The sequence below is a fragment of the Neltuma alba genome, unplaced genomic scaffold (genome assembly GCF_004799145.2).
Source record: "Neltuma alba isolate B1F8T4 unplaced genomic scaffold, ASM479914v2 tig00012631_pilon, whole genome shotgun sequence".
NCBI classification, from domain to species: domain Eukaryota; kingdom Viridiplantae; phylum Streptophyta; class Magnoliopsida; order Fabales; family Fabaceae; genus Neltuma; species Neltuma alba.
In genome coordinates, this window is record NW_021637071.1 from 13842 (window position 1) to 39452 (window position 25611).

At 34.0% G+C, this 25611-nt stretch overlaps 4 protein-coding genes across 9 annotated transcripts; all 4 read left to right on the top strand.

The window, feature by feature from the left end:
• LOC114729411 (serine/threonine protein phosphatase 2A 57 kDa regulatory subunit B' theta isoform-like) lies at positions 1–4929 on the top strand. The gene is made up of 2 exons (XM_028916415.1): positions 1–1382; positions 4367–4929. Exons 1-2 carry the CDS (start codon positions 165–167, stop codon positions 4697–4699), a joined length of 1551 nt encoding a protein of 516 aa, XP_028772248.1. The 5' UTR covers positions 1–164; the 3' UTR covers positions 4700–4929.
• Positions 4930–8416: 3487 nt separating this feature from the next.
• Positions 8417–14506, top strand: LOC114729412 (serine/threonine protein phosphatase 2A 59 kDa regulatory subunit B' eta isoform). 5 transcript variants are annotated; one of them, XR_003738742.1, is made up of 4 exons: positions 8417–8717; positions 9057–10365; positions 13378–14010; positions 14231–14506. XR_003738742.1 is itself a non-coding variant. In XM_028916417.1 (3 exons), exons 2-3 carry the CDS (start codon positions 9148–9150, stop codon positions 13729–13731), a joined length of 1572 nt encoding a protein of 523 aa, XP_028772250.1. In that variant the 5' UTR covers positions 8417–8717; positions 9057–9147; the 3' UTR covers positions 13732–14148. The 5 variants fall into 5 exon arrangements, 3 of the variants coding, with proteins under 3 accessions (XP_028772250.1, XP_028772252.1, XP_028772251.1); XR_003738743.1 differs by lacking the exon at positions 14231–14506 and having other exon boundaries at positions 13378–13811; positions 13926–14148; XM_028916417.1 differs by lacking the exon at positions 14231–14506 and having other exon boundaries at positions 13378–14148.
• Positions 14507–17558: 3052 nt separating this feature from the next.
• On the top strand, positions 17559–21551 carry LOC114729414 (protein HHL1, chloroplastic). 2 transcript variants are annotated; one of them, XM_028916421.1, is made up of 6 exons: positions 17559–17970; positions 18834–18971; positions 19644–19730; positions 19861–19908; positions 20249–20394; positions 21112–21551. In XM_028916421.1, the coding sequence occupies exons 1-6, from the start codon at positions 17701–17703 to the stop codon at positions 21122–21124; spliced, it is 702 nt and encodes a 233-aa protein (XP_028772254.1). In that variant the 5' UTR covers positions 17559–17700; the 3' UTR covers positions 21125–21551. The 2 variants fall into 2 exon arrangements, with proteins under 2 accessions (XP_028772254.1, XP_028772255.1); XM_028916422.1 differs by lacking the exon at positions 21112–21551 and having other exon boundaries at positions 20249–20398.
• A 709-nt stretch (positions 21552–22260) lies between these two features.
• On the top strand, positions 22261–23945 carry LOC114729413 (small heat shock protein, chloroplastic). The gene is made up of 3 exons (XM_028916420.1): positions 22261–22341; positions 22561–22792; positions 23281–23945. Exons 2-3 carry the CDS (start codon positions 22564–22566, stop codon positions 23760–23762), a joined length of 711 nt encoding a protein of 236 aa, XP_028772253.1. The 5' UTR covers positions 22261–22341; positions 22561–22563; the 3' UTR covers positions 23763–23945.
• Positions 23946–25611: the final 1666 nt, after the last annotated feature.

Here is a 25611-nt window from a genome sequence, read left to right on the forward strand (position 1 = left end):
GACATTCGGGCAAGATGTGTGTGATAAGTTCAGCACATGAACTTGTGTCATTGAGGAAGGTTACATGAATATTGGTTTATTCGGCACAACAGACGAAGACGTGTGGTGCACAAGCCTAAGGGGTTAGTATTTCAGATTTCTGGCAGGTGTTAATTCTATGAATTATGTTCAAACAAATATTCAGTAAGCTTCCTCGAAAGTCGTCTAAATCCACTGAATATCGGGAACAAGGTGGAAGTGGAAGCCCTGCAATTCATTCAAATGCTTCGTCTACCTACAGAAACAATGATCTTGGGAGCAGCAAGTCTGGAAATTCTTCCGTATTGGCAGCCCCTTATTCTGCTTTAAATGCAGGACAGCATCATGGTAACAGAGTTTCCCAGGCTGTGAATGTAAATCTGACAGGGAATTCGGTGCCTCCCTCTTATGAAGCATTACCTGCGTTCAGGGATGTTCCTAATTCTGAGAAGCTGAACTTGTTTATTAAAAAGCTGAAGATGTGCTGTGTTGTGTTTGACTTCACTGACCCAACGAAGCACACCAAAGAAAAGGAAATTAAGCGGCAGACCTTGGTAGAAATGGTAGACTATGTGACTTCTGCCAGTGGTAAGTTCCCAGAAATTGTAATACAAGAAGTTGTAAAAATGGTGTCTGTAAATATATTCAGGACGCTTAGTCCTCAGCCGCGCGAGAACAAGTTTGTTGAAGCCCTAGATGTGGAGGACGAGGAGCCTTCCATGGATCCTGCTTGGCCTCACTTGCAAATTGTGTATGAGCTTTTTCTAAGATTTGTGGCATCACCTGAGCTGGATGCTAAGTTGGCTAAAAGATATATTGATCAGTCCTTCATAGTGAAGCTTTTGGATTTGTTTGACTCTGAAGATCCTAGAGAACGGGAATATTTAAAAATGACTCTGCACCGCATTTACGGGAAATTCATGGCTCATCGCCCTTTCATCAGGAAAGCTATCAATAACATCTTTTATCGTTTTATTTTTGAGACAGAGAAGCATAATGGAATTGCTGAATTTTTGGAAATTCTGGGGAGCATCATCAATGGTTTTGCACTACCATTGAAAGAGGAGCATAAACTGTTTCTTGTTCGTGTACTTATTCCCCTGCACAAACCAAAATGCTTAGCTATGTACCATCAACAATTGTCTTATTGCATTACCCAATTCGTGGAGAAAGATTGCAAGCTTGCTGATACCATTATCCGGGGATTGTTGAAGTACTGGCCAATAACAAATAGTTCAAAAGAAGTGATGTTCCTGAGTGAGTTAGAAGAAGTCTTGGAAGCAACTCAATCTCCAGAATTCCAACGTTGTATGGTGCCATTGTTTCGCCGGATAGCACAGTGTTTGAATAGTTCACATTTCCAGGTATGGTGTTTCAATGTTTTGCTCCTGTTTGTTTCACCTCATCATGATTCTAAGTGGGCATTACAGTTAAGTTTTGATGGGGGTTTACATTAGCGATCTCTGTGATCCTGCAGATTTTATTTCCTATTTTCCTTTGTTTTAAGAAGACCTTTAGGCCTCTAGAATATGAGAGACCTCTTGCATCACTTGATTTCCTACTAATTGTTGTTGCTAACATGAGTGGGTCTGAACAATTCTGGTTATGAGGAAGGCTTATAAAGAGTGAAAGAAGAGTGAGAAAGGTTATGGAAGCAATTTAGAATGGTTTTGGTGGGAGATGGCCGGCATCCCAAGGGCCTAGCATTGTTTTCTTTTCTTTGCTTTAAACCCCTCTTCATTGTACAGGCATTTCTGATATCTAAATTCATTATAAATATATTATTTCTAGCACACACACATACACACAAGTATTTGTTTGGGTTCCAGCACTTTCTAAAACATGGAAATAATTCAAATCTTTGTTTTCTAATTACTTAAGCGTTGGATGTATCTGGTAATCCATCATAGTCTTGTAGGGCATAGAGTGGCATCCCTCAATAGAAAAACATGGACGTCTGAGTTTGAGTCTTTTTATTTTTTTGGTCTTTAAGGTTATCCCTTTCCAATGAGCTAGGGCATCCATCGCCTGGCATAATCAAGTGGATGTCATATGAAGCATAATCTCATGCAAATAATAATTTAGTAGTATACTGGGTTTGTGGGAAATCTTAGCTCTTCAACTTGGATTTGCATGCCTAGCAATGGCCTCTCGGAGAAAAGGAGAGGGTTTTGTGGGTATTGGAGGCGGTTTTTTTATTTTTTTTATTTTATTTTTGGGGGTGTGGTGGTGGATGAACAGTGGTGTATGATTTTTAGTGCATCATCTGATCTTGCTGCAAACTCTTAAACTTTGTTTTAATTTGTCTTCCATATTTCTATTAAGTCCAAATATAAATTGTTCTAATACTCTCCTTCCCCTCTGTCGGATAATTTAGCCTTTTCTTCCAATATTTCACTACTTGTTGGTTTGTATTGCTTTCTTTATATTGCTGGAAAGTTTTCCTTGTCTCTGAATATTAAAGTCCATGTCTTGGAGTTCATATCTTGTGCCAGCTTTGCATTATGTGCGAATAAATGAAACTACTGTGAATTGTGATAGTTCTTTCTTGACAAATAGAGCATTTTCACTGGAAGAAAAAAAGAGAGCGTTTATAATATTATTTATGATGCAACGGCCACTTTCCTTGGGGATGTGTGCTGTAGACTGAAATTGAGTCAATTCTCTTTTAGATCCTCCATTTGTAGCAATTCAGGGGTTTGCTGGACTGCATTGTATATGAAATTATCATTAATTTTTTGTGACTCAGTTTTTTAGTTAAAAAATGTTTTATTCCAATTTTTCTTTTTTTCTTGGATGCTTGTCAAATTTAATGTTTCTATTGTGATGTATTTTTGTCTGAGATCAAAGAAACCATAATCTTTGTCTAATAATTTGCATTATGGGTTGCTTGGTTGCCTTTTGTTGAAAAGACAGTATGATGTAATAGATGCTACCAGTGGTGTTCTAAATCTCAACTTCCTCGTCAATGACTAATTTGCTATTTTTAGTGATCCCATTTGTCCTGAGAATAATGTGCTATGGAAGTTAAATTCCCATCTTTACCTTCCTTGCTCCAACTTTTGCTGCTTTTTTTAATCTACACACTAACCTAACATGAGGTCGGTCTAGTTTCTAAGTGGATAGAGGAGCCCTGTACTTATTAATATGGTCTTCTGAGTTATAAGCACATCTAGAAGTAACTAAAACAACTTTTTGACCATTCTTTACGGATGCCTGATTGACCCTTCCAAAAGGTTTGGCTTTGTTTTACTTTTCTTATAAGAAAGTTGGAGAAAAAATGTCATGCTATTATTTCATTCTTCTTTTTGCATGATTTTAATAATTTTCTTAAGGTGTTCTTTCTAGCCTAGAAGTACAAAAGTACCAATAAACTGTAATTTGCAACATCCAAGAGAAAAGTTTTAGTTCTTTTTTTTTTTTTTCGCGCCTTATTACACTATAGTATGATATTTTTTCTTATCTAATTTTTTCCTTGAAAGGCTCTCCTACCTGTAAAAGTAATTAATGAATTAACTCTTTCTTATAGTAATCCAGCCTCAAACTTAATATTCGTGAACCAGCAAGAATTGTTTGTTAATGTACTTTAATCTGATTTTTTACTTTTAAAATTAAAACCTTGTAACTTTTACTTTTAATGCAGGCAGAATGTGTGAAGTATCTCCAAGCTGAACTAATTCTGACTATTGGCCCTGTTATCTATTTATGATTTTTTTTTTAAAATACTCTTGCTTATGAATTGGACCAGGTCTTGTCTTTGGTGTAGTCCATCAGCCAAATGTGTGATTGGTACTATTGTCATGCTAACCTTTGATGGATGAACTGGAATTGCTTTTTGGTTTTCAATTTTTATCATTTCATTCCTGACGTATCCTGGATGCACATAATAAATACAAGGCGATATTATAAATAATTCTCACACAATTGTTCTGTTGCTCTTGCCTGGTTTGTGTCAATGCCCATGTTCCCTAATCATACTATCCCTTGAACACACAAACATAAATCTCAAGTTTCTGTTTTCAGGGGGAAGAAAGTTTGTTGTTCTTTTGAAACAATGATCACATTGAGAGCTTGCTTTGTGTTGTTGACTTTTAGAATTTAAGTCCATTAACATGTTTATGTCAGAGACTGACTGGATATGCATGTCATAAAGTCACATTTTTTTGTGGGAAAAAAACAAAAACAAAAAGTACTGGATATGCATATCAAATACATTGCAATATATTACACGTAAGCATTTCTATTTTTGTTCTGTCCCCGGGTTCTGAAGCCTGTATCGATGTCCACGCATGCCAATTCATACCATCTTCCCACAGCACAAACATAAATCTTGTGCTTCTGTTTTCAGGTGGCAGAGAGGGCGTTGTTCTTGTGGAACAATGATCACATTGAGAACTTGATCAAACAAAACCGCAAAGTGATACTGCCCATTATCTTCCCTGCATTGGAGAGAAATGCCAGAAGCCATTGGAATCAGGCTGTGCACAGTTTGACTCTAAATGTGAAGAAGACATTCTATGATCTTGATCCTGATCTGTTCAAGGAATGCTTACAGAAGTTCGAGGAAGACGTATCGAAGGAAGATGAAGTAACAGCAAAACGTGAAGCTACATGGAAACGTTTAGAGGAACTTGCTGTAAAAAAAGCTGCAAGCAGTGAAGCAGTCCTTGTTCATTCTTAAAGCTTCCCCTCGTAGCTCTTCAGGTTAGGGAGAATTGGAAACTGTAGTCTGGTTCAACAACTTCAATTTTTTCTTTTAATTTGAGCTGGAATTTTATATTATTTTTGTGTATTATGGATGGGATGGCTAAGAGCGGTAATTTCATGAATATTTTCTTTCTTATTACAGAGCAATTGAAGGGGATGATAGTAACACATAATGGAAAGCTTAGCTAGTATATTGCATTTGAACCCCCGTGGTACTTTGATTTATGAGTAGGGATGAATGTGTGGTTTAATGCATTGTTAATGTGTTCAAATGTTTTAAGCCAACCCCAATTTCTTGGGGCAAGACTACGAGAGATATTTTGTGAAATATTCTAGTTGCCCTTCTTTTTTTGTTTTTTGTTTTTTTGGACTGAACAAGTGTAGTTTTTAATGGTATTTTCTTACGAACATGATACATGAAATTCTCAGGTACTTTTATCTCACATGCATTTTCTGCATTTCTCCATTGAAGAATCTTATAGGCTTTTTTCTTTTTTTGGTCCCAGAACCTAATAGGCTCATACTACCTTTTGGTCTTAATAGAGCTGGCTGGTGGTTGTGTTTAATTGTAAATATAAGATTTTAATTTGTTTGATCTGTTATAAATTTTTTACCAAAATATTTCTATTGATCATAAGATTCCTATTTTATATACAAAAGATTAGTTTAGAAAACACAAATACAATTTGTTTCAAATAACCCACTTAATTAATTTTTTAATATTTTTAAATTAGTTATCTAATTCTTACATTTATAGCGGAAGGAAGTATAAGGTTTTTTTTTTTTTTTGGGGGGGGAGGATTTTGTAACAGGACATTCATAATCGTGTCCTTTTTTAATTTTTAGCCATTTTTAATTCAAGTTTTGGAGCATTCATTTTATTGAGTCAGAGACATTCATTTTATTGAGTCACAGAGAATAAAGGGTATGAACTTACTTGTGGATTCCTAAGACCTAGTATTAACTACAGGGATCTAATTTTTGGCCAAACAAATTGCAGGGATCTAATTTAAAATTAAAGTAAAATATGAAGACTTGTGGATTAATTTCTCACACGCACATATGAATGTTAATAGTTGTTATTTGTGTTCCCAAATGATCTGCACAGTTTCTGTGTATAGCTCATTTTGCTTCTTTTGTAACATAGTGGGAGAAGCTTGACGAAGAAAATTCAAATAATTAATATTCATATTCTGAAGCTTCTCCTTAAAGCAAATAATATCATCACGGGTCATAATTTGTAAGAGTCAAAGATAATTTCAAATATAAATGCTAATCGGTGGATGACGTACAAAGAAAATACGATTCTTTTTTTTTTTCTGCAGAAAATATTAGATATTTAAAAGAAAATAAATTTAGAAAAACAAAAGTGGATAGAAAGGAATGATTCTGTGGAAGCTATGTTTGGGTTCAATAACCATAAGTGAGATCATTTATCATTATCTCCACAGTCACAATCACATTCATGTGATCAGTGGATTGGATTGGGGATTTCAAAGTCAAAAATGTCATTCAGACTAAAATAATGGAATTGTTTTTGGGAAAATTACTATCACTTCTTGTTCTTAATACAAAAATTAGCTGAAAGTTAAATTTGATTCTAAATGTACGATCTCAATTCAATTTATTTATCAAATTTATAAATTTTTTAAAATATTTTTATTGATTATAAAAAGTTCATATTAGAGAATGGTTTCAATGCATATAATTAAAGAGGTAATCTCCAAAAAATCAACATATATATGTTATAAATAACTAATTTAACTAATTTTTTTAATATCTTAAAATTAGTTATCTGATTTTTCTAAGATAGTATTTGATTTTAAAAGAATGTAATTAGTGAAAAGTTTCACAACAAGTAAATACAAGTTGCAATACATAAAATAACATCTATGTTATCATAGAACTTTTTAGTAATTATATATTTTTGGAACTTTATAATAATTTTTCATTATTAGTTTTAAAGAGGAATGAGACGCTTTGAGGTAATTATATATTTTTGGAACTTTATAATAATTTTTCATTATTAGTTTTAAAGAGGAAAAAGACGCTTTGAGACTAATGTACAAGATTAATTATAATTCATATCAAAACATAGTATTTTAAAATTTGAATAAAGGACGGATTTGCTTTTTTTTTTTCCTTTCATATTGAAGTTGGAAGATCAGCCATAAATTACTATATAGTTAGTAATAAATTTTAAAAGCACCTATTTTTCTCTCTTGAAATATATGCAACATATTTTCAAAAATAAAACAGAAGACATTTATACGTTACTGAGAGATTTATGCCCGTTTAAAAACTTGAGTTCTTAAACAAATTTCAGATATCTTATAACAATAAATATTTCCAGCAATTTCCCTAAATATATATTTCCATGGCTAAATTCTCATCCCTCTAAGAAATTTATACTAATACGAAATTTTGTGCACAATTATAGCTTATCTGTCATATTGATCTTATTGGCAGCGTGTCTAATCTAGGAGGTTTATTCATTTGAGTTTTCTTTATTTAAATGAATGAATTAAGATTGATTTTATGTATCAATTAAAGTTATTTTTTAAATAGAGTATTGTAAGATCAATTTTAACATTGCTAGCGTCTCATGAGTTTAAAATCAAATGAATCATCTGGCAAAAAATAAATTGGAATAAATCAAAATAAAAGCACATTTTCAACTACCAATTTTTAAATATAATAAAATTTTCTTCCTTTTCTTTTTGCAATTTATTTTGACAAAAGCACATCTCAAAATTTTAATTTTACACAAAATTTCAGTTTAGCATCTTAATTTTATAAAATATTTTTTGGGTCTCTAATACTAATATAGTTAAAAAAAATAATGACATTGAAATTTTAAACCTTGAAAAAAATTCTTAGGACCGTCATTTGTTGTTTAGTTTGTGAGGTGTTTTGAGAGTTTGTGCTTTGGTCTTGGTTATTAGTGCGTGTTTTTTTTTTTGGGCTTTTCTGATTGATAAAATATTTTTTTTAAAAAAATACTGATATATAAAGTTTAATTTTAAAAAATTATTATTATTACTAAAAAAATTATCATTAGAGACTAATGGCATTAGAATTATATGGCTGAAAATATATTTTATAAAATTAAGAAAAGTTTGCATAAAATTTTAGTATTAAACTTTTACTTTTCTCATATTTTCCGTGAAATAAAAAAATCTTAATATTACTTCTAACTTTTAATATAAAATCTAATTAAATAATATAAAGAAATAATAAAAGTTACTAAATTATTTTAAAATATGCTTATTATTTTTATTAAAACTAATTTATCTTACTTATAAATTGATATATAATTTAATGATACATATAAATGTTTTAAAAAATATAATATATATTATAATTAAATAATTTAGTAATTTTTTTAAAAAAATTTAAATTAGTAAATCATGTCTTTCTTATATCAAAGGCAGTGGTAACAGCTAAGAAAATCTGACACCATCCCCTAAAAATCAACATCAAGATGATGCCCACATGATGAAAAACAGAACTGAGCGTGGATAAATGAATCAATCAAATTTATTCCCCAGTTTTCCCTTTCAAAAATATTTATCCATTATCGTCGCCATTATTTCTTATAGCTTCCATTTCACTTCCCCTTTCCCTACCAGGCAATTTACATCGAAATAAATAAATAAATATAAAGGGAATATCTCGCCTTTCTTGCTCAGCTTTTTTTATTTTTAGATGATATATCTTCCTTCCTCTAGCTTGAGAAATCCTTGCTTGAGCAAGAATCAGAAAGATTCGTCTTTTCAATTTTCACCTGGGATTCTTCTATCTTCTACATTTTTCGCTTTTGCCTCTTACTTACCATGTTCTTACTATTATATTTTTTCACTTTTTCTCGAACGCCTTTGTCCCATACCATGTTAGTGAAGAAAAATACTGCTTATTGTTTTGGATCTCTCGCAGATCGTTTTGTCACTGAACCATTAATCTAAAGGGTTGAAGAGGAAGAATGCGAAGAGGTAAGAAATCACACTTTCCACCCTCTTTTTATAAATGATTAAGCATAAAGTGTTATTGTAAAAATTACGGCCATTATCGGCTTGGTGTGCTTGGCTTCTGCTTATTCGCTTATGAGTTCAGGGTTGAAGAGCTAAAATTTCGGTGCTTGATTTATCCTGATATGAGAGGGGATGCCTCAATTTTTGTGAGGGTTATTTTTTCCTGAACAAGTGGTTCTTCTGCTTTGATGTTTTTGTCAATGCTTCTCGATGGTGCCTTACTCTTGTATTTAGTTTGTGATGCCCTTTCGGTTCATCTGTTGACTTTATGTGGTGTTTTTGTTTTTCTTGTGGGTTTAGTTTCTCCGATTGTGACTTTATAGGGTGCTTTTCTTCCATTGGGTCCTGCACTGAAGGTTACAAATAGCTGAGTTGCGTTAGATTTGAAATTATGATAAAACAGATACTTGGTAAGCTTCCAAGGAAGCCATCTAAGTCAGCTGACCATCGTGAATTTGCTGGTTCATCATCGGCCTCGTTGCTCCAAACTACTGGTTCTAGAGCTGCTGATGTTGTGAGTAGTGGACCAGTGAGTTCAAATATTACGTTTCTTCCTGGCTCAGAAGCTGCTCCCAGTTCAGCATATGGTCAAGGAAGTAATGTCCCTTCAATTGCAAACTCACGAGTGAATGGTAGTGTGGTAATTACTCCTTACGAAGCATTGCCAGGGTTTAGGGATGTCCCAAACTCTGAAAAGCAAAACTTATTCATCAAAAAACTGAATATGTGCAGTGTAGTGTTTGACTTCACTGACTCCTCAAAGCATATGAAAGAAAAGGAAATCAAAAGACAGACATTGCTTGAGCTGGTGGAATATGTTACCTCTGTAAATGCCAAATTTAATGAAACTGTCATGCAAGAGATTATCAAGATGGTATCTGTAAATTTGTTCAGATCGCCTAATGTGCAGCCCCGTGAGAACAAGGTTTCTGAAGCCTTTGATCTGGAAGATGAGGAACCTCTGATGGACCCTGCTTGGTCTCACTTACAGATTGTGTATGAATTTTTTCTTAGGTTTGTTGCATCCCCAGAAACAGATGCAAAGCTAGCAAAGAGGTACATAGATCACTCTTTTGTTCTCAGATTGTTGGATCTCTTTGATTCTGAGGACCCAAGAGAGAGGGAGTATCTGAAAACAATCCTGCATCGGATTTATGGGAAGTTTATGGTGCATCGCCCATTTATTAGGAAATCTATTAATAATATCTTCTTCCGTTTTATTTTTGAAACGGAGAAATTTAATGGGATAGCTGAGCTTCTAGAGGTACTGGGAAGTATAATTAATGGGTTTGCTCTGCCACTAAAGGAAGAGCACAAATTGTTTCTTGTCCGTGCTTTAATCCCTCTTCACAAGCCAAAGTGCTTAGCTATGTACCATCAGCAGTTGTCATACTGTATCACGCAGTTTGTGGAAAAAGACAGCAAGCTTGCTGACACTGTGATTAGGGGTTTGCTGAAGTACTGGCCTATCACTAATAGTTCAAAGGAAGTCATGTTCCTTGGTGAGCTTGAGGAAATACTGGAGGCGACTCAGCTTGTAGAATTCCAAAGATGCATGGTACCCTTATTCCGCCAAATCGCCCGTTGCTTGAGTAGCTCACACTTTCAGGTAACATAATATGTTATCACACAGCTGAAGTTTACAGAAAGCTGTTTGCTTTCTTGTCACTGCTAGTTGTTATCTCTTGAACATATTCACGTTTCCAATTGATAAGGAAAGGAACAAGCTAATTCAGCAAGTCCACCATATCATGATGCTGCCATATCCTTTCTCATTTTCTCTACATGACCTTATCTGGATTTGCTTGCTAGACGATGTGTTATGCTTGAAGTGGGTAGTGGTAGCACTGAGATCACTTTGTGGGAGTAATGTAATATTTAGATTTTAATCATGCATCGTGTGTGGAAATTCTATCACAGCCAGTTTGATTTAACTGGAAAATCGTAACGTACAAAAATTTGAAACACAAGCTTTATGATACTAGCTGCTGTCTTTAATAATGCTTTTATTGTTGTCACAGTTTTAAATGACTAGACGCAAACCACCTTCTGAAAGGACATAAAAATTGCTAGAAAACTACTTTTATCTTTTCCTAACTTGACGCAGACCAACCCCTGTATGTTTGGATCTAGTTATAATATAAAATAACCTTAAGATTACATTTTCAGTTTTAAAAATAAAATAGGTCACATGTAGTAGTGATAATTTTTAGTTATATATCATATGATTATTCTATTTTCGAGAATGCTACAGAGTGAGGGTGAGTCTAGAAAACGAAAAATGAAATTAGAAGTTTGGATTCATTAATTTAAAATGGTTGGTCCTGGCTTTGAGGAATCTTAACTGGTTGGTATATTGATACTTTAAGTGTTGATAGTACTCCTTTTGGTCAAAAATATAAATCCTTTTTCTCTAAGCTTTTTCTGGTCCAAAATATAAGTTTGGTTGATAATATTGGGTGTTAATTTCTTTCTTTTTCCTAATTTGCCCTTCTCCCTAAGAAGGGTAATTTTGGAAAGTGCTATAACTTTTTGACATCTAATGACTTAACTTCCTTTTAATTTCCTTCCTTAGTCTCTGTGCAGTTAGGTAAAACGGACTTAAATTTTGGATCGGAGGGAGTATTAGTTAGTAGATATCCTAATTTACATTCTAAGGCTTACTACTTGTTCAAGATCACTGGGGATCATGCCTTCCATTAAAACTTAAAATTTGGGATCATCTTTATTATGATTTGCTTTCTTGTTTTAATCACGTATCTGCATGTTTGGTTGTTAACAGTTATCCTTTGCCCTCTCTTTCCTTTTCTCTCTATTTCTCCCTATTTCTTCCCCTTTCCCCTACTGGTTCTACACCATGTTCAAATTCTATCAAGTACAAGTGTCTTTGTCTTTTTCTTGAAAGAAAAACCGGTTAAAAGTCATCAGAACCCCAACATAATCAACATGCATCATTTAAGTCTTATTGGGAAAAAAAAACACAGAAGAAAAAAGAGACGCAATCCCTTTATATTGTTCTTCGGGGAAAATACATTGACCTATTCATATCTTTATTTTCAATTGCATTATCGCATCTAATCTAAAAAATTTGAAATTCTATCCCAAATTTTTCAATCCAATTGCAATAAACTCCTAATCGTCTGAATTGGACATCAACTCTAATTTAGTTATGAGAAACTACTAAAATAGCCTTCCTATTTTTTAAATACCTATTTTACCCTTCCCTTATCTTCCTTCTTGAGGGTAGTACTGAAAAATGTCAATCCCTCCATCACCTTCTTCCTCCTCACATCACAATGTCTCCACCCATATTCTCCAACATAACCAGTTCCCATCAACCTCTGCCTTATCATTTTCAAAATTTTCCTTTATTTGGTTCTTTAGTTCTTCTTTATCTTCCTTTAAATACCTTGACATTGCCATTACTGACATCACTAGAATCCTAATCATGCCCAATTGGTGCCTTTTCCTTTCCCACACCGCTCAGTGGAGTACAACTTAACCAATTTTAACGGCTTGTTTGTGCTAACCAAGATGACCATTAGCACAATCAAGCTTTGTTTATACAAAATTGAACAAGCCCAAGCTTTAATTAGACCAAAAATTGTGGTTAGGCACAGTTTGTTTATTAATGAGCTGCACCAAAACGGTATTATAAATTAGAAATATAATATATATTTATTTGCATATATGAAATCAAATTGAACAAAAAATTGTGGACTTCTATACTATGTATATATCTGTTCATAAGAAAATTATACAAAGATGCATATTGCAATGTTTTCCTAATGATGCATGAATGTTTGACAAAATATCGATTACTCCTTGACCAAATCATGTAAGAATTCTGTATTTTTGATAAAAATAGATCCAATACTTGGATGATCTGATTGGCTCAGTTCAGTTTGGTCAATGTCCAGAAACTGGCTGATCCAATGACCAACCAATTTTATTACCGATGTGGTGTTTGTGCTAATGCTGGCATAATCTTTCTGTCATCCGATCAAACTGACAACCTACCTCCTGCTTTGGTAATAGCAGTGACCTCCATTGGTTCATTTTCCCACTGGGTTGAGCCTTTAATCGGATGTTAGCAACTTGTGATATTCCTATTTTTGAGTGCGTAATGAATATTATTATGATTTTCTTCCTTTGCAACTCGCTATGTGGAAATTGTACGAGTCACATTTCATTTGCTATTCTTTTTAATGATTAATCTGCAAAATTTTGTTTGTTACAATTTCAACTATTTATTTAAAAGTTGAGTGACATCAGCCAATGATACAAGGAGAATCATCGTCCTTATATGAATTACTTAGGAAGAAAGTAGGCTGGTCCAGCTCAATGGTGTAGTTAATTCCGTTGTTATGATGTTTCCTTTATAGGCAAACAGCTAAACTCACTAATAGAAGGAAGCACTCTATGCTGTTTCCAAGCGAATGCTAATGGCTCTGCAATGGATTTAGTAGTTATATTCCCATTTAGTTTGCCATATATTTACAGTTAAGTCTCATTTTCTAAATTAGAGATTATCTCTTAAAATGCACACCATGATATGGCTAGCTCATACTCAAGATGTTCTCCATCTGACAGAATAATGACTGGATTCTTTCTCTTCCAGGTTGCAGAGAGAGCCCTGTATTTGTGGAACAATGAGCACATTGAGAATTTAATTCGACAAAACCGGAAAGTAATCCTGCCTATTATCTTCCCTGCCTTGGAGAAAAGCGGACGTGCCCACTGGAGTCAGGGCGTCCAGAACCTGACACTAAATGTTCGCAAGATTTTCTCTGATGTCGATCCTGAGTTCTTTGAAGAGTGCTTGCATAAGTTTCAAGAGGAAGAAGCAAAATTAGAAGAGGGGAAAACAAAACACGAAGCCATGTGGAAGCGATTAGAAGAGATTGCTGCTACAAAATCTGCTAGTAGTGAGGCTATCCTTGTCCCTACAGCTACAGCCACCCAAACATCTTAAAAGAAACAAGTTCCGTGGTTTCTTATTCTCTTATTTTTCTGGCTGGCATGCTGGCATTAATGGTTCATGTGCTTCAGGAGGTTAGATTCTCATCTGGTAGTTGCTGATTTTCTTTGCTGTTTGTACCTGTAAGTTTTAAGTTTCTGAGATTTGAATGGATGCTTATGGGAGACAAAGTACATTATGCAATGCAGGGAATTGGCTAGTTGGTTTTGAATTTTGGCTTATCCCATTCATATACCAATGGGGTTATTAGGGAGAAGCAGATATAGTTCTGAGGTATTTTACTTGCTCAGACTTCTTGTTCTAATATTGCATTATTTAATCTGGTTTCACGTGTATGTATTATTACAATGACATTTCATTCATTAATCAATGTAGAATTTGCTTTCCTTCTGTAATTTGATCAGTTCAAAATATTTGGCTAGTTAATTTTTTAACTTTTTCTGTTAGAGAAGGGATCCAACTAAACTCAGCATTTTCTTCTCTGTTTGGCAAGCTATTGCTTGCAGGTACGGATTCGATCCCATGGGAAGTGCCACCGTAAGGCACCCTTTGTGCCACTGCACCATAAAGGTGCTGGCAGCTACAATTAGCATTAATCACTCTCTGAGTTCACTTTGCATTAATCACTAGTTTGAGTTTACTTTGAACAAAATGATCAATAAACTTTTCAAACTTCCTGGGTTAGCACTTGGAATGCACCGCAAGGATTCTGTAGTTTACTGAAAAAGGCCAAGTTATTCTTACCTCCTGTATGGTTTAGGGTTTTCAGGAGGGGAGGGAAGGGGAGGGAAATTCACCCTTTCGCCTTGTTTGGTTCAAAAGAATTTTAAGCCTCTCCTCTTGTGTGGTTTTCAAAATATTGTACTCAACTATATCTGGTACAAGAATGATGATAATTATGTTGAAATTGCCGATATGATGGTAAAAATAGGTAAACTAATTTTATTGGTGTAAAATAAATTGAAAGACTGAGAATTGAAATCTGGGGGTGACGTGGAAAATCCAAATGAATTATCTGTCAAACTATGATTTCTTACAATAAAATAATACTCTTTGGGTTCTTAATATAAGGCTTAATTATTGAGTTGATTTTGATCTTAAATATAAGACATATTTTTTATATTTATCAATTTTTTTTAAATTATTCCTATAGATGCTCTGTCAACTATAATCTTCTACTAGGAAAGGAAGATATTGAGGAAGATGATTATGGTATTTTAGGAAAAACATGTCATATTTCTTACTACTTTCGGTTGTAATTATAAGAGCTAGTTGACTAATTTGAAGAGATTAAGGAAAGAAATTAAGTTAGTTATTTGTCATAAATAGGTGTTATCTTTTCTAAAATATCTTTGCTAATCAAGTGTATTGGCTAGAACTATTATTGTTAGAAGGACTATTTTGAAAAAAAATGCATAAATATTAAAGACAAAATGAATTGGAGTTTTATATTTATGATCAAAATAAAAGTCAAACAAGGTCTTATATTAAAGACCGGAAGTAGTATAATTAACTAATTTATCTTAACTTTTTTAATCTAATCAAATTAGTTAAATAAGTTTTATGTTACGGATTTGGAGAGTATAATGTAAGACGGCGTTGTGATCTGTGGCCTTTTGTAACGTGTCGTCGCTTTTGTCAACAAATTGACATGAGATAAGTTTGTCTGTTTGTGTGTGTGTGTGTGTGGGCGTCATTGAAAATTGGTCTGATTCATTAAAATCTGATTTATAGAGCAGAAGTTTGAATTTTTTCCTCCCGAAAGAAGTTTGAGTTTTGTTGCTGATATAATGACCATATTAAATATCACCAAAAATAAAAAGACCTTATTGAAATATGGGATAAGATATAAATTTATCTTCAAAGTTTTAGGCACGGAAAAAAAATTTTAAGTGCATATTTATCATGAAAGCTTAAAATGGTAATAATTTTATTTTTTTCTATTAAAAAACTAATGTTGACCATTCAAATTGTGACATTAATCACCATTAACATTTTTACAATGAGGATTTAAACTTTTGGATAAATTTGTACCCAAAAAGAACTTTTCAGTTTTTGAGTGAAAATTTTTAGAGTGAATTTTTATCTTAACACTTAAAATATTGATTGAAATAGGGGGCATTCTTTAAGTAAAAATTCTAGTGTCGAAAGCTCAACTAATTGTTAGGATATCCTAACCGAGCGACAGCAAATGCTCCTTCACATTTTTTTCAAACACGAGGTTATGAGTTTGGTTCTTTATAAATATAGTGGATAGGTGAGTTGCTCTAAGGATCTGCTTGGTTCAATGAGAATAAGAGGAGGGGAGGGATTTTAATAGAAGGAAGGGGAGGAGCGGAGAGTAAAAGGATTTTAATATTACCTTGTTTGGATTTATAAAAAAAAAAGAGGGGAGGAGAGGAGAGAAGTTTTAATGTTACCTTGCTTGATTCATGAGGAGAGGGGAGAGAAAAATATATTGACATGGATAATTTTGCTATTATTTTATTTAAGATATGGGCATAATAGTCATCACACGATAAAATATGGGCATAATAGTCACAACTTAAAAAATATTACCCTTTTCTTCTAAATTCTCATAATCTTGGAAGAGAGGTTGAAAAGGAGAAGTGAATGAAAATTTTTTAAAATTTTCCCTCCCTTCTTAAAATTTGTATGTTGCCAAATAAAAAAAATAATTAAAATCATTTTTCCTCCCTCCCCTCCCTCCATATCTCTCATACCAAACACGCTCTAAAAGATTGGGGGGAGGGGGAGAACTCAACTTTGATTATTGTAAAAATTTTAAAGCGCAAGTAGTTCTACATCTATAAAGAGATATCATAAGCAAAGCTTGCATGGCTTAAATCTAACCTCTAATTTTGGTCCCAAAGAAAATGAAGCATAATTGATATTGGCAGCTGTTTGGAGTGGCAGGGTTACGTCTCATAATATAGGGAAAATTACATTTAAGTGTTAAAAGAGGGGATTAGTGACAATTAAATCCCAAAATTCTTTTAAAATGAATTGCAAATATCAATTCCAAAAAATGTAACATGAATTTCAGTTCCAAATTGATTGTTATACTCGAAACTAAATGCTTAATTTATCTTTGAAGCTTATGAATTTATATATTTTTAAATTGTTATTTGCAGCTTTTTTTTTACCGAAAAAAAAACAAATTTCAAGAATCTAACCATCATTAATCGCCTCTTTCAAACCTGACATTGCTTCTCCCTATAATTTATTGCTAATTATATGATAATTCATAACTATTTTTTTAAATTTTTAACATGAAGAATTTTTAAAAAAAATTATTTAAACAATTTTCTCTAATCCATATTGGTTTTTTCCGGATTTAATACATCTTACTAAATCTTTATCATTTATTATAATTTTGAAATTTTTTAATTCTTAAACTATACTTTTCTTATCCTTAACATATAATTGAGAAGTTGATATAGGTCTTATATATAAGACATATTTCACATGTGTATTAATTTTTTTAAAATTAACTATTAAGTAGGAGGGTAAGAGTATTTTAAAAAACACATATTATATAAACTGATTTAACTAATATTTTTAATTATCTCAAATTAGTTAATTGAGTTTTACATTAAGAGCAAAAAGAACAATTGAATTAATAGATTAGTCCAAATATGATTCCCCTGCTTTCAATTAGCAGATTAATGACGGAACCGAGATCTCCCGTGGACTATAAACGACCAAGAATTTCTCCTGCCTGTCCATCTGCCACGTGTAAGACGACCAGCGCCCTCCCTCCCTCCCTCTCTCTCCATCACGGCATCACGCACTTCCTTAATCCCCCTCTCTCTCTATTCTTCCTACTGCAAGTGGTCGTGGAGCTTGTGGATAAGAACTCCTTCAACTTTTGTCCTTACTTTTACCCTTTACGCTAATCCACATCGGCTTCGTGTAGCCGAATTGTAGTGAGAACAGAATTCTGCAAAATCTCAAGAAATTATGGAAGCCACTATGTCTTTGAATGCGCTTGTTCGTCTTCCTCCTTCGACTTCCAGGTTAAACGATGACGCTTTGGTCAGGCATTCACTGTTTTCCGCTCCGACTATCCACGGCCCTCCGCAGCGGTGTCGCCGCAGTATGCTGGTGGTTGAAGCGAAGGGCAAGAAGGGGATGATGGCACGTCAGTATCAGCGCCCTCCTCCTCCTCCCTTGCCCAAGATTGAGGACGATGGCAACCCTAAATTTGTTATCTTCATTCGCATGGCCAATGTTCGTTCTCTTTCAATTTGCCTGCCCTATCTGTTTTTTTCTCGGTTCCCTTGCTTCTTCTGTTTAGTTTATGAGAAAATTCTGTTGGAGCGGGGAATCGATTTATTTTTTTCTAGTTTTCTCAACTAGAGGTGGCGGGAATATGAAGTTTTCCCGACTACCTGAGCTTATTGCCTGATTGGCAAGTTCTAATATAAGCTTAAGGTCTTGTTTGGGTGTTCTGAAGACAATATGATGATGTGGTATGGAGTGGCAAGGGATTGTCACTCCATTGATTGAAGGTTGGAAGAATGGCATGTGATTAACTTGTGATTGAAGGATGAAATTCTCAATATTAACTTCACCGGTAACCCAAAAGTAAAAATAGAACGATTATGAAAAGATTAAAAAAAAAAAAAAAACAAATAATCCCAAATTCGTCAATTTGGAAAGGTTTAAAAATTGCGTTACCTTAGCACATATGGATTGGATATGTTTCTCAACCCACCAAACCATCCTCTTGTATAAGTCCTAAAGCAATTAAACTGCATTACTTGAATCTTCTGCTGAGCATATGGATCTTCTTGTTTCATTCTCGGTAAAATCGTTGCCATATGATTGTGGCTTTTACTGAATCATCAGTCGCTGCTTATTTCTTTTCCGTCAGATGCATTGCAAACAGGAGAAGCCAGTCAATCTGTATAATGCATTTCTGCTAGCAAGAGCAGTGTCGACTTGATTATTATAACCCTTGGGTTTATGCTTGATCTATCTTATGGCATCCGATCAGGGCTTTATTTCAGCTTCTGATGAAATTGTGATTTTATTTCTGCAAGCTCTCTTTTACATTGATGGAGTGCAATCTAATTTATGGTCCTCCACAGGTATATCTTTGGTACCCTCTTAGTATAGTGACTGGTGGAACCACTGCTAAAATCATGGTTGCTGCGAAAGATAATTTTTTGGGGAAATACATTTACAAAGATACCCTTGATAGGAATCTAGCAGCAGTTATTTACCGGGTAGGTCCTTTCTCATTTTGTCTGATATATATGTTTTTTAAACGGTATTATTAATTTTGACTTGAAAACTTCAGAAGGTTGAATTCATTGGTGCCATGAAACTGGTTATTTCTGTCACTTGTTGGGCTTTATTATCTTATACTTAAAGAGAAGCCTTCTTGCATTATCTTAAGCGTCACCTATATATGAACATAGAAGAAATGGATTTTTCAGTTTGTCACATCAATCTCCATGCCTGGACTTGTTCAGTGAAACTTATTGCTGAATTGGAGAAATGTACGAATTACGTGACATTTTGAATTTCATTGTATAGTTGTTATGCTGCTAAATATGTACTCTTGGTCCAATTCTCACATTCATATGCACTACGTGCCATATGTTTTGGTTGGCTGTACCTTTTTTTGGGACTCCTCCTCTTGCATTGGCTCAAGAAGCGTCTATTATGGGCACGGAAGGCATGGATTTTCAGTAACAATCTTCATTCATGACTCGTTTAGTAAACATTTTGCCAATCAATTGGCAGAAGATACATTAGTTTGTTTACTTACAATTTCATTTGAAAGTTATTGTGGTGCAGGGCTGATTCTTATTTGAGATCTTATAAAATCAGCATGATGCTTTATTGCTTATGATTGCCTCTATCTTACTGACTGCTTGCTAAAATTCAAATAGGATGAAAAGGAAATACAGAAAACTGCATTCAAGCAGCACCGAGTCCTGCGCAATGCTACTGATTTCAGATATGGCTACAAACTAATTGTAATGCTTTCAAAGCATTTTACTATATTTCATATTTAATAATTTAAGCAGTTGAGATGTTTGCCTTTACCAATGTGAGAACCAAGAGACCTGTTTATTTATGTTAGTTTTTCATGCAATAAATTTTCAGGAAAATGGCAATGTTAGAGCTGCTATTTCTTCTTCAGATGTTATTGAGGTAACATTCCTCAGATTTTCATGTTGTTTCTAACTCTGGTACACTTTTTCATCACCCTCATCGAATAAGTAATCAACAGAGTACCCATCGATCCTCTATCTGAGAGGGGTAATTTAACGAACTTGACAAAGAAGAATGTTGCTGGCTAATATTTTTTTTCCCCAGGTGATGAATTTACAGGAAAATGATCACGTTCATTGATTCATCATCACAGAAATTTCTATCTTTAAACCTTAGTTTTGTGCATACACATTTGAAAATGCTTACTCTATAGTTAGATATCATTTTATGATATTATTTCCCCCTAGTGTTCTGATGTGCTTGCATTTCCAATTTGAAGCTTCCAACAAAAGATAAGCTTAAAACTGTACTTGATAAAGTGAAAGACTTTTTTGGAGATGCAAAGGAGTCCTTCGGAAAGATAACAGCATTGAATTCTACAACGACTGAGGAATCAAAGGAAGAAGATACAGCAGAGAAAGCTCAGTAAGTTTGTGTTAATTGAGCCCATATGACTTGTTTCTCGCAGTTTGCAAGAGTGGAGGGACATTCATACTTACCATATGTTGCATGTTCATGTGATCGTAAGGATCTTCATCATTGGACATCTGGGTCCTACTCTTTGGTTGCTTGATCAATGCATGCATATACCCTATATGATACCTGAATATCTGTGTTTATTAGGAGGGAACTTTTGATTCCCTTTCAATTTTGAGAAATTCCATCATTTAATGGCAACTATGTTCTGGGCTCTACTCCTTTCCATTGATAATACAAGTCACTTCTACCAAAAAACAAAAAAAATTTTGTCCACAATATAAGCCACTTAGAGTAATTAATACTTATTTTTCAATTTTGCCTCTACACTTAATGCTTAAACGTGACTCCTCATATTTTCTCTCCTTCGCAACCTCATTTAATAGGGGTAAAGTGGGAAAAAATTCAATTTGAGACAGATTTAATGAGTTAACTACAACTTCTTAATTCTAATTAATTAGTTAAAATGACTTATATTATGAGCTAACCAGAGTAAGTTGAAGTGACTTTGTCTCGTGTATTGAAGGGAGTACTTGCATGAAATTTAAAATGAGCTAAGCTATAAATAGTTTTTGAATAATACAAGTGCTTATTCCCATCATATATCACGTATCTTGAAATATTGATTTATCTGAGAGTTTAAGTGACTGTTGTTTCAATTTCCAGGGTTAAAGGATGAAGGCATAGCTGGAAACAATTTGCTTGACTTGTTATCTGTAGCCATTGGCTTCCTCCGGGATCGTAAAGCTTCACCTCATCTATGTATAGATTGCTTCACTGAGAAGCTGCCATGCCCAACAAGTCTGCTCTACGAGCAACAACTTCATAATGCTGATCAGAGAATCTATGGTTGGAGGAACTCTTGCACAAAACTACCGACTTTTAAAATTCCATGCCTTTTGTTTTTTCACAATTTTATTTAAAGACTTTATTATGAACCTGACCATGTTTTGGAATTTTTGTTCAGTAGAATCTAGAGTATACACATCCGATAATATTATCATGCAAAACTTTTCTTCACAATAAGTAAAGTCTATGTAAAATTTTAGAACAGTTATTGATGGGTCATATGCAAATTAAATAAGGAGAAGCCTTATGCAATTTAATTTTTTAGTGTTTGTTTGGAATGATAGTAGAATTTTTTAAAAGTAGCTTTTGAATTATGATTTACTCTGAAATAAGTATACGAGGAGAGTTTTATCTTGACTAATTTAGACATGCTTAAAAGCACTTAATATAATAAGCAGTTTAGTTTGTATACATAAATTGTTAAATTTGACTTATAAATATGTAGGTTTAACTTGTAAATATTGATTTTTTGGTGAGGTTTTTTTTGTATTTAACCTTTTATTTTGGACGCATGGGTAACTTTCTCTGGAAAATTTTATTGTGCAATCAATGAAATGTCACGCTTGATGAAGTTAATGTTTTCAGTAAAATAACATGAGTCAAGGTTAAAAAAAAAAGTAAAATAAAACAATATCCGTCCAAAATAAATCCGGATTCTTTTTGTTAGGGAAAAAAATATCGAGATTCTTTTGGGTGGTGCCCACGTGTTTTCTTACTGGTGTTGTACGTATGAAAATTGGAGAATTATCCCATGCAATTCAGCCTTTGGTGTTTTGGGCAACGATTCTTCAGCCCTTTGTTTGACCCGTCAACAAAACTGTTCAATATCCTTGCCTATCCAAGCCGAACCTTACGAAACCCCACAAATTTTTGTTCATGTACATCAATCAGAAATTCGAGATTAGTTTGAGGAAATACCATTGCTGGTAAAAAAAAAAGAAAAAAAAGTTTGAGGCAATACCATAAACCCTAACAAAATCCGGACACAAACCAACCTGCGGTTAGTACGAGTCTATAGGGGGAGGGCCCTCTAATCTCGACGATAAGGTATTTCTGGATCCATCTGGAAAGTGAGAATCTCAGGTCCACGTCGAGCTTTCCAGAACCCTCTATTCTCTCTCGTTTCCATTTCACAAAACCCTTGTTTGTCTCTCTGCTACGTGCCCTGCAAATCAATCTCCCTTTCTATTATATCTTACATTATCACTGCATTCTTCGAATCTTATTTCTGGCTTTGGTGGTGTCATCGTCACTCCTTTATTGTAGAATATGACTCAGGCTTTATCCTCGCTTTTGGGAGTTCGTCTTCCCTCGCCATATGGCTCATCGTCATCATCTTTCAGGGCTTTGTCTTCATCATCAAGATCTTTGAACGTTCCTCGCTCATTCAAACCCGTTAAGGTCATGGCCTCTGGGGATATCAGAGGCAAACCTGAACATCTTCGAAGACCCCCCATGAACCCCTCTCACCTTAAGAGAAGAGTTGCCCAGCCCGTAGGTAATCCACTAATGAGTTCAATTCCTCGTACAAATTGTGTAAATACAAGGACATCATTCAATTTGCATAATCATAATCATATTTCATGATCTAATGGTCTGTAGTCCTGTTGTGTGCAGTAATACTTCAATGGTTTTTAGTCTTGAGTTGCTTTGAATTGCTTCAAATATTTCATGAAATGCTCTATTATCGTGCTGGTCCTATGTTGTGTAGTTTTTATAAGATAAATCTGGCACTAAGTTTTTTTGGCTGAATGTTATTTGTTTCTTGGTTTTTAGCTTGTTTGGTTTTGAGTCATGGCCGGGATTTTACAATTTTCCAGACCAGGCTATTGCAATGGGTTGATTATCATATTAGAGGATGTGATATCTGAAGCATCTATTTTATTGCGTGCGAAGATTTTCTCTGTGATTTCTGGATAATTCTTTAGCCTGGGGTAAATATAATGTTGGACGGGAAAACTAAACCAGAATCATAACTAAATGCAGAGCTGTGGGACCGATTTCCTACGGCGAAGGCGGTGCAGAAGATGATGGAGACAATGGAGAGGATGATGGAGGACCCATTTGCATTTAGCACTGGGGAGTGGCCGATGCCGGTGAGCGACCGAGGCGGTTATCCGAGGGGAAGGACGCCATGGGAGGTGAAAGAAGGAGAGAAAGAGTACAAGATGAGATTTGATATGCCTGGGATGACCAAGGAGGACGTGAAGGTGTGGGTGGAGGAGAAGGTGCTTGTGGTGAAGGCTGAGAAAGAAAGAAAGAAGAATGGTGACGAAGGTGAAGAAGATGATGATGATGATGGGGAAGTGTGGTCTGCCAAGAGCTATGGAAGGTATAACAGTAGGATTGTTTTGCCAGAGAATGTTGCGTTTGAGAAAATTAAGGCTGAGGTTAAGGATGGTGTTCTTTACATAACCATGCCTAAGGCTTCTTCCTCTTCAAGGATCCTTGATATCCATGTCCAGTAAATCTTTCTTTTTTTTTTCCTTTTTGTTTTTGGTTTCAAAAAGTTGTGTATATATTTTGCTTAAGTGAGCAGTTTAAGTTAGAATCAGTCCCTTAAGTGCCAAATGTTTCAAATGGTCTCCGTTTTGAAGAAAACCAAATCAATGAATCATGTTAAAAGTATAAGATTGGTTTGTCAAGGGGAATCTTGAGCTGGTTTTTCTTGTTTCTGTTTCTCTTCCACTTGTACTTCATCGTAAGAATAAATCATGAGATAGGATGACAATAGCTTGTGTGGTATGGAACCAGCTTGAAGTTCTGTTCTTGGATAAGAGAAGTGGCAGGTAGTGTTCCTCTTACATAAAAGCAGAGAATTGGAAAATGACTATTATATTTGACAGATGTTCGCCATTGACGGCCTGTGTGCGCGCGTGTAGAAAATGCTTAAATATGTTTACGTGTAGAAAATGCTTGTGGAGGAGTTTTATATTCTCCTTTCATGGGTTGCCGTAGAAGACCAAATTTAAATTAATTGTGCAGTCGCCTACAACCTGAAGTTATCAGTGCTTGTTTAAACATGTAGATATTGAACTAAATTGAGTGCTTATTCAAATATGTAGATATTTAACCTAATTGAGAGAAGGTCAAGTGGTAGAGAGGATTTGAGAGTATATTCATATTAGCTTCCGCATGATGTCTCATAAAGGGGAGAATAATTGGACGCTTCTGACTTCATTGTGTTGAAGTGTTAGCTATTTGAGAAATGCGAGGACTTTATCATCAAGCAGAAACCAACTTCACAAATCCTTTCAGCTTAAAGTCACCTCATTCCTCCGACGAGTTTAAGTGTGTGTGATGACTGACAAAATGGTTGGCAGTGTTAAAAACAGTCTAATTTGTGAGTCTGATTTTTTTTTTTTTCCCTCATTATGTTTATACTCAAATAATTTATGTTAGTTTAATCTGTGAGTCTATTGTTTAAAGATTCCTAAATTATGCAGATAGTCCCACTCCTATTCAAGACTCCGTCTTTACGGCTAATGATCACATGTTGGTGCTTAGCAAATGTCGGATTTTTTTGTTTTGGCGTTATATTAACTATCAAGCTAAATCAGTGTCTCAACGTTTCTTGGCTTTCTTCTCCGGCAGGAAGCTGTACCGTTTCGAAATTAGTTTATTTTTTAAATGAATTATTTTATTTTTATAATTTTGACTTGATTATAATTCAGTCATTAAACTTCAATTCGTAAAACTCAACCCCAGTAATTTTTTTTTGATAGGCCAGTAATTTTAATTATTAAAAACTTTAGTTCCTAAATTTCATAAAATGCTCCCACATTCCTTAATATAATACCAATTTAACTAATTTAATCAAATTAAGAAAGTTAGGTAAATTAGTTAATTATTAGAAATATAAAATACTTTTTTATAACATTATAATCATTTTTCTTAATATCCTCTCTCTCTCGTTTGTTTGATTATGATTGAAGAAGTATCAATAAAGATAATTTTAAAAAATTAATAAATATAAAAAATAAATCTTATATTTAGAATCAAAACTAACTCAATAATTATCAGAGGAGTACATAATTAGTTTGTTGAAATATTGAAATTAGTGTTTTAAATAGTTAAAGTATAAGAACTGAACTACATCAAGTTAAAGTTTAAAGATAAAATTAATTGAGTTGCACTAGTTAAAAATTAAAGATTGAGCTATGATATAGTTAAACTATAGAGACAAAAAGATTGCTTCTCAAATGTTTTGTGTTCTCTGACACAACCAGATTATAAATGATGAATATAGGTGACAAAAAATTAATAGATTAAAATAATCTTGAATTTTATTAATATTAATTATTCTTTTTAGTAAAC